The 9,075-nt window shown below is 50.1% G+C and overlaps 1 protein-coding gene across 1 annotated transcript; it reads right to left on the bottom strand.

The window, feature by feature from the left end:
* Window positions 1-436: 436 nt before the first annotated feature.
* LOC141073502 (protein BTG2-like) lies at window positions 437-7,403 on the bottom strand. Its single transcript, XM_073560751.1, has 2 exons — window positions 7,115-7,403; window positions 437-1,862 (listed from the first exon to the last, which is right to left on the bottom strand). Exons 1-2 carry the CDS (start codon window positions 7,260-7,262, stop codon window positions 1,540-1,542), a joined length of 471 nt encoding a protein of 156 aa, XP_073416852.1. The 5' UTR covers window positions 7,263-7,403; the 3' UTR covers window positions 437-1,539.
* Between the last annotated feature and the right edge of the window lie 1,672 nt (window positions 7,404-9,075).

The following is a 9,075-nucleotide window of genomic DNA, read 5'->3' as shown; positions in this document are numbered from 1 at the left end:
ACTCACATGACTAACCCTGGCAAATAGGAGCGTAGCCGCCAAAAGAGACATCCACTGGTCAGCCGAGCGTAGCCAAAGAAAGTGTGGCAGTTAATACTCTGTGGGGAACCAAAATTGGTCCAGCTCTGCTGCAGACAAGCAGTACCCCATACATACGCACCAGTCGTGGTAAGAGTATCCAGCTTCTCCTCTTTAGGAACATGGCTACACCGATGGAGTAGCATTTTACACATACATAGCTTTTTCCTCAACGCAGCATAGGATAAGTACATATTCTCTGCTTGGGATTAAATTCTGAACCACCTAGTCTAAAAACAGTCTGCATTCCCATGCAAGGAGTCTGTGATTGAGGCCTAAACCCGACTAGAAGAAAAGGAAGGCCGAATCCTAAGAAGTTAAATGTTGACGACAGCTTGAAGACTAAGACAAGTCGACACTAGAGCAATTTCTCTTTTATTACAAAAGTAACAACTGTACCGTACCCAGTAGCAAGATATTCACAACTTTACTGCTCATGTCAAGCAGCACAGACAGATGAAACACGGGCAGTTTACAAAGCTTGGCAGTGATATGGGAGCACATACTTATTGACAGTCTGTATACAGGTATTGTGCAAATATAACGGGCCGCAGTTTGACTCAAAGACCCCTTGATGCAGCATGAAAAAGGCACAGAGTGAGTAGTAACTACATGAGAAACAGCAAACAATAAGGGAAAGTGCCAGCCCGGTCAGACTGCATGGCACACACAGCAGTTGGCAAAATTCATTTGTGCAAGGTAAGTGTCTGCAGAGACCAACAATACAGGAAACCTAAGGCCTGGCTGAGTGGGCCATTAGTGTAAACATTAAAGTGCTTTCATCTCGCAAAACATCTCCACTGTGCCCAGCAGTACAGGACGTCTGAGCCTGAAACTGCATTGCTTGTACTTAGAAGTTAAAGTTTGCCAATGTGATGGGGAATGCCCATATTCCTCCTCCACATCTGATGAGAGCACTGTCCCATCCCAAATAAAGTTTACCCACTGCCATAAGGAAAGGTACGAGCAGAGAACAGGTCACTGACCATACATAAAATAATCATTGGTGACAGGATTCGGTGCATGATAGGTCCTGTGCTGTCAGTAGGCTGCTGGCCGTCAGTGTCACTGCTGGATCCCAATAGGTCTGCTCTACAGACATCCACCGTGCACAGCAACAAGCGGAGTCTCCAGCAGTGAGCACCGCAACCAGATGAGGCAAAGTGCAATATAGCCAAACCGGCCCATACAGGTCATGTAACAGTGTATATACAAGTGTGGCGACTCCCATATTCCGCAGTGTGCCCCATGTCAGATGCTGGACAAGTTTGGTAGTGGGCTGTACATGTTGTACTAGTGCAGTAGTGTCTCATAGTGAGATAATTAAAAATACTAGACATTACTTTCAATTTATCCAAAAATTTCTTTAAAAATATAAATAGATCTTCATTAGAAAACATAGCTCCCAGAGCGAGGTATTTACACATACACAAGCAGCAGACGTGGAGATCATTGCCAGGGTTAGCTGCCCACAGTCATCAGGTACTGGTTCAGGGCGCTGGAGCACCCCAGGAGCTCGCTCTTACAGTTAAGTGGGCCACAGGGTTTAGGAGCAGATGCCTCATACAGCACACAGATGGAGCCATCCTCGCCAATCCGGTACGAAACCTCATAAGGATCCACCCACAGTGTCAGCTCTTTGGGCAAGAGGCAGAGTAGATTGCTCATCTTTATACGAGCTGCAACTTTGCTGATGATGGGGTCCATTTTATGGTTGATCCGAATGCAGCGGTAGCCAGAACCCTTGGCGGGCTTGTCTGGAAACCAGTGGTGCCTATAATGCTCTGCAAAGAGAAAGGGGGATTAGTCTTATGCCCCAAAATGGTCAGCCCTTATTAGTGTGTATATACACAGCCTCCCTATGTAGTATACTAGTACGCAATCATCCTCCAGCACTATACAAAGACAGTCAGCCCCCTCCCCATATCCTCCACTAGTATAGTCATCTCCCTCCCCATGTAGTATACTCTCCAGTACCATTTACTCATCTCCCTCCCCATATGGCATACTCTTCAATACTACATAGTCAGCCCCCTCCTCATATGGCATACTCCACTATACAGTCATCCCCCAGTACTATACATATGTCATCCCCCCATATAGTAAACATTCAAATTCAAAGAAGCTTTATTCGCAGGACTAAATAGATATTAGTTTTGCCAAAGCAAGTGTACAAGAGGGAATGGGGATAGGGACTGTAGGGATGTTGGGTAGGGGTTGTAGGAAAGGTGGACGGGGGCAGATTCAGGATGGGGCTATAGAAGTCCATAAAGTATACCCTCCAATTCTATAGAAATCCCCCTGCCCATATGGTATTCTCCAATACTACATAGAAATCTCCTCCTCCATGTTTTATCCTCCAGCACTATACAGATACAGTCACCCCAACGCCCCCTGGCTCACCCTCCAGTACTACCTAGTCATCCTCTTATCCTCCACTAGGATACCATCACCCCCCCCCCCCCATATGGTACACCCTCCAGTACTACACACAGTTAACTCCCCCCCCCCCCCATATGGTACACCCTCCAGTACTACACACAGTTAACTCCCCCCCCCCCCCCCCCATATGGTACACCCTCCAGTACTACACACAGTTAACTCCCCCCCCCCCCCCCCCCATATGGTACACCCTCCAGTACTACACACAGTTAACTCCCCCCCCCCCCCCCCATATGGTACACCCTCCAGTACTACACACAGTTAACTCCCCCCCCCCCCCATATGGTACACCCTCCAGTACTACACACAGTTAACTCCCCCCCCCCCCCCCCCCCATATGGTACACCCTCCAGTACTACACACAGTTAACTCCCCCCCCCCCCCCCCCCCCCATATGGTACACCCTCCAGTACTACACACAGTTAACTCCCCCCCCCCCCCCCCCCCATATGGTACACCCTCCAGTACTACACACAGTTAACTCCCCCCCCCCCCCCCCCCATATGGTACACCCTCCAGTACTACACACAGTTAACTCCCCCCCCCCCCCCCCCCCATATGGTACACCCTCCAGTACTACACACAGTTAACTCCCCCCCCCCCCCCCCCATATGGTACACCCTCCAGTACTACACACAGTTAACTCCCCCCCCCCCCCCCCCATATGGTACACCCTCCAGTACTACACACAGTTAACTCCCCCCCCCCCCCCCCATATGGTACACCCTCCAGTACTACACACAGTTAACTCCCCCCCCCCCCCCCCATATGGTACACCCTCCAGTACTACACACAGTTAACTCCCCCCCCCCCCCCCCCATATGGTACACCCTCCAGTACTACACACAGTTAACTCCCCCCCCCCCATATGGTACACCCTCCAGTACTACACACAGTTAACTCCCCCCCCCCCATATGGTACACCCTCCAGTACTACACACAGTTAACTCCCCCCCCCCCCCCCCCATATGGTACACCCTCCAGTACTACACACAGTTAACTCCCCCCCCCCCCCCCCCATATGGTACACCCTCCAGTACTACACACAGTTAACTCCCCCCCCCCCCCCCCCATATGGTACACCCTCCAGTACTACACACAGTTAACTCCCCCCCCCCCCCCCCCATATGGTACACCCTCCAGTACTACACACAGTTAACTCCCCCCCCCCCCCCCCCATATGGTACACCCTCCAGTACTACACACAGTTAACTCCCCCCCCCCCCCCCCCATATGGTACACCCTCCAGTACTACACACAGTTAACTCCCCCCCCCCCCCCCCCATATGGTACACCCTCCAGTACTACACACAGTTAACTCCCCCCCCCCCCCCCCCCCATATGGTACACCCTCCAGTACTACACACAGTTAACTCCCCCCCCCCCCCCATATGGTACACCCTCCAGTACTACACACAGTTATCCCCCCCCCCCCCCATATGGTACACCCTCCAGTACTACACACAGTTAACTCCCCCCCCCCCCCATATGGTACACCCTCCAGTACTACACACAGTTATCCCCCCCCCCCCCCATATGGTACACCCTCCAGTACTACACACAGTTAACTCCCCCCCCCCCCCCCCATATGGTATACCCTCCAGTACTACACACAGTTAACTCCCCCCCCCCCCCCATATGGTATACCCTCCAGTACTACAGTTATCCCCCCCCCCATATGGTATACCCTCCAGTACTACACAGTTAACTCCCCCCCCCCCCCATATGGTATACCCTCCAGTACTACAGTTATCCCCCCCCCCATATGGTATACCCTCCAGTACTACACACAGTTAACTCCCCCCCCCCCCCCATATGGTATACCCTCCAGTACTACACACAGTTAACTCCCCCCCCCCCCCCATATGGTATACCCTCCAGTACTACAGTTATCCCCCCCCCATATGGTATACCCTCCAGTACTACACACAGTTAACTCCCCCCCCCCCCCCATATGGTATACCCTCCAGTACTACAGTTATCCCCCCCCCCATATGGTATACCCTCCAGTACTACACACAGTTAACTCCCCCCCCCCCCCCCATATGGTATACCCTCCAGTACTACAGTTATCCCCCCCCCCATATGGTATACCCTCCAGTACTACACACAGTTAACTCCCCCCCCCCCCCCCATATGGTATACCCTCCAGTACTACAGTTATCCCCCCCCCCCATATGGTATACCCTCCAGTACTACACACAGTTAACTCCCCCCCCCCCCCCATATGGTATACCCTCCAGTACTACACACAGTTAACTCCCCCCCCCCCCCCCCCCCCATATGGTATACCCTCCAGTACTACAGTTATCCCCCCCCCCCATATGGTATACCCTCCAGTACTACACACAGTTAACTCCCCCCCCCCCCCACATATGGTATACCCTCCAGTACTACACACAGTTAACTCCCCCCCCCCCCCCCATATGGTATACCCTCCAGTACTACAGTTATCCCCCCCCCCCCCATATGGTATACCCTCCAGTACTACAGTTATCCCCCCCCCCATATGGTATACCCTCCAGTACTACAGTTATCCCCCCCCCATATGGTATACCCTCCAGTACTACACACAGTTAACTCCCCCCCCCCCATATGGTATACCCTCCAGTACTACAGTTATCCCCCCCCCCATATGGTATACCCTCCAGTACTACACACAGTTAACTCCCCCCCCCCCCATATGGTATACCCTCCAGTACTACACACAGTTAACTCCCCCCCCCCCCCCATATGGTACACCCTCCAGTACTACACACAGTTAACTCCCCCCCCCCCCCCATATGGTATACCCTCCAGTACTACAGTTATCCCCCCCCCCATATGGTACACCCTCCAGTACTACACACAGTTAACTCCCCCCCCCCATATGGTATACCCTCCAGTACTACAGTTATCCCCCCCCATATGGTATACCCTCCAGTACTACACACAGTTAACTCCCCCCCCCATATGGTATACCCTCCAGTACTACAGTTATCCCCCCCCCCATATGGTATACCCTCCAGTACTACACACAGTTAACTCCCCCCCCCATATGGTATACCCTCCAGTACTACAGTTATCCCCCCCCCCATATGGTATACCCTCCAGTACTACACACAGTTAACTCCCCCCCCCCCCCCCATATGGTATACCCTCCAGTACTAGACAGTTATCCCCCCCCCCATATGGTATACCCTCCAGTACTAGACAGTTATCCCCCCCCCATATGGTATACCCTCCAGTACTAGACAGTTATCCCCCCCCCCATATGGTATACCCTCCAGTACTAGACAGTTATCCCCCCCCCCCATATGGTATACCCTCCAGTACTAGACAGTTATCCCCCCCCCCATATGGTATACCCTCCAGTACTAGACAGTTATCCCCCCCCCATATGGTATACCCTCCAGTACTAGACAGTTATCCCCCCCCCCATATGGTATACCCTCCAGTACTAGACAGTTATCCCCCCCCCCATATGGTATACCCTCCAGTACTAGACAGTTATCCCCCCCCCCATATGGTATACCCTCCAGTACTAGACAGTTATCCCCCCCCCATATGGTATACCCTCCAGTACTAGACAGTTATCCCCCCCCCCATATGGTATACCCTCCAGTACTAGACAGTTATCCCCCCCCCATATGGTATACCCTCCAGTACTACAGACAGTTATCCCCCCCATATGGTATACCCTCCAGTACTACAGTTATCCCCCCCCCCATATGGTATACCCTCCAGTACTACAGTTATCCCCCCCCCCATATGGTATACCCTCCAGTACTACAGTTATCCCCCCCCCCATATGGTATACCCTCCAGTACTACACACAGTTAACTCCCCCCCCCCCCCATATGGTATACCCTCCAGTACTAGACAGTTATCCCACCCCCCATATGGTATACCCTCCAGTACTAGACAGTTATCCCCCCCCCCATATGGTATACCCTCCAGTACTAGACAGTTATCCCCCCCCCCATATGGTATACCCTCCAGTACTACAGACAGTTATCCCCCCCATATGGTATACCCTCCAGTACTACAGACAGTTATCCCCCCCATATGGTATACCCTCCAGTACTACAGACAGTTATCCCCCCCATATGGTATACCCTCCAGTACTACAGACAGTTATCCCCCCCATATGGTATACCCTCCAGTACTACAGACAGTTATCCCCCCCATATGGTATACCCTCCAGTACTACAGACAGTTATCCCCCCCATATGGTATACCCTCCAGTACTACAGACAGTTATCCCCCCCATATGGTATACCCTCCAGTACTACAGACAGTTATCCCCCCCATATGGTATACCCTCCAGTACTACAGACAGTTATCCCCCCCATATGGTATACCCTCCAGTACTACAGTTATCCCCCCCCCCATATGGTATACCCTCCAGTACTACAGACAGTTATCCCCCCCATATGGTATACCCTCCAGTACTACAGACAGTTATCCCCCTCCCCATAGGCTTTACTCTCCAGTACTGTATAGATAGTTATCCCCCCTCCCTCCCCGAGAGGAGCCGCATAGGTTAATATGGCGGGGACCGCTGACCCCACAGTGCCATAAGCCCGCCATAACGGCTGCCCCGGGCTCTCACCGATAAGCGTATCCCGTAACGCTCCACTGAAGCCATGCAGCTGCTGCTCACTGAGGCGGCTGCGCAGTAGATCAGACAGGAAGCTGACTGCCGCCGTGATCTCCGGTACCGTCTCCGAGTGAACGTCTTGTGAAGACCCGATGGTCATGGCTGCCAGGGTGAGGTTACAGTGTAGGCCTGACTGGGTGCTGCCTCTATACCGTTCCCGTTGCTTCCTCCGTGCAGCTCCGACGCTGTGACTGATGGAAGAACAGCGTGTCCTCGCTCTTTTATAGTTATACCGGACAACCCGTAGCTCCCCAGAGAGCACTCCACCAATCAGCGCCGCCGTAGCTCCTCTATGCTAATAAGCTAATGAAGCTGCTGCAGGCTGACGTCACCATCAAATCCGTGCTAAGAAAAGCAGGAGGGAGGGAAAGCGGGGCATTGTGGGTAGAAGAGCTGAAAACAAAGCTTAGAGGGGCTGTCACTACCCGGTGAGACCCTGTTTATAGGAAGAATAAGATGTACTTCATTTAAACAGTTAAAAAGTGGTTGTCCTTTTAACCTCTTAGTGACAGCCAATTTGGTACTTAATGACCGGGCCAATTTTTACAATATTTACCACTGTCCCTTTATGAGGTAATAACTCTGGAACGCTTCCATGGATCCCAGTGATTCTGGGATCATTTTCTCGTGACATATTGTACTTCATGTTAGTGGTAAAATTTCTTCAATATGACTTACGTTTATGAAAAAAACGGAAATATGGCGAAAATTTGTAACATTTTGCAATTTGCAAACTTTTAATTTTTATACCCTTAACTCAGAGAAATATGTCACACAAAATAAATAACATTTCCCCCAGTTATAGGGGTTAAAAGTTGACCAGCGATTTCTCATTTTTACAACACCATTTTATTTTTACGGACCACATCACATTTGAAGTCACTTTGAGGGATCTATATGATAGAAAATACCCAAAAGTGACACCATTCTAAAAACTGCACCCCTCAAGGTGCTCAAAACCACATTCAAGAAGATTATTAACCCTTCAGGTGCTTCACAGTAACTGAAACAATATGGAAGGAAAAAATGAACATTTAACTTTTTTTTACTTCAGAATAGAGATGAGCGACTTTGCCTTTTTTCGGGTCGAGTCGGGTTTCATGAAACTCGACTTTTGCAAAAGTCGGTTCGAACGCAATCGGCCGATTATCGTGAAAAGTCGGAGGTCCGACTGAAACATGAAACCCAATGCAACATAATGGGGAACCAAGGTCGTCAGTGAGTGGAGGACAGGAAACACACCTACAGTGCCCATTTTAATGCCAGAAACATCAATTCTTATTACTTAAGCTTGTCAGCCTTAATTTACTTCATAATGATAGGCATTGAAAACTGGGGGTTATTTGGCTAAAGTTGTGGGGGGGGGGTAGGGCTGGCTCCAGATTTTCGTGGGCCCAAGGCCAAAGAGTGTCAGTGGGCTCCGTTAACACATGCCACAATTCATGATCCTCTGATACGGCAGAGAAATAGCGGTATAGTACAATGAAAAATACTTCACTTCTTACATCTCATGACTGATATCCATTTTAAATTCTCCAATAGCTCCAAAAACGGACAGTATATTCCTCCATACAGTATTATGGCCACCGCATAGTGCGCTATACAGAGTAATGAGGCCCATATATTTCTCCATACAGAATCATTGGTCCCATATAATGTTTGAAACAGGATATGATGAGCCCCACATAATGCTACAGTATATGTTGGTCCCCATGGATGAAGTGCCACTGTGTTATGGGCCCAAATAATGCTCCATACACAGTTGTGGCCAAAAGTATTGACACCCCTGCAATTCTGTGAGATAATACTCAGTTTCTTCCTGAAAATGATTGCAAACACAAATTCTTTTGTATTATTATCTTCATTTAATTTGTCTTAAATGAAAAAACACAAAAAGAATTGTCCTAAAGCCA

Source organism: Dendrobates tinctorius, unplaced genomic scaffold (assembly GCF_039654945.1).
Source record: "Dendrobates tinctorius isolate UK_male_01 unplaced genomic scaffold, ASM3965494v1 ptg000304l, whole genome shotgun sequence".
Lineage (NCBI taxonomy): Eukaryota > Metazoa > Chordata > Amphibia > Anura > Dendrobatidae > Dendrobates > Dendrobates tinctorius.
Note: the sequence above shows the minus strand (reverse complement) of the source record. Positions and strands in the feature narration are given on the sequence as shown.

Excerpts from the sequence above, each read along its gene's own strand:
- LOC141073502 (XM_073560751.1), bottom strand. The coding sequence starts at position 7,262 with ATGACCATCGGGTCTTCACAAGACGTTCACTCGGAGACGGTACCGGAG. Across the intron at positions 1,863-7,114 it reads GTTACGGGATACGCTTATCG|AGCATTATAGGCACCACTGG; the intron begins GTGAGAGCCCGG and ends TTCTCTTTGCAG.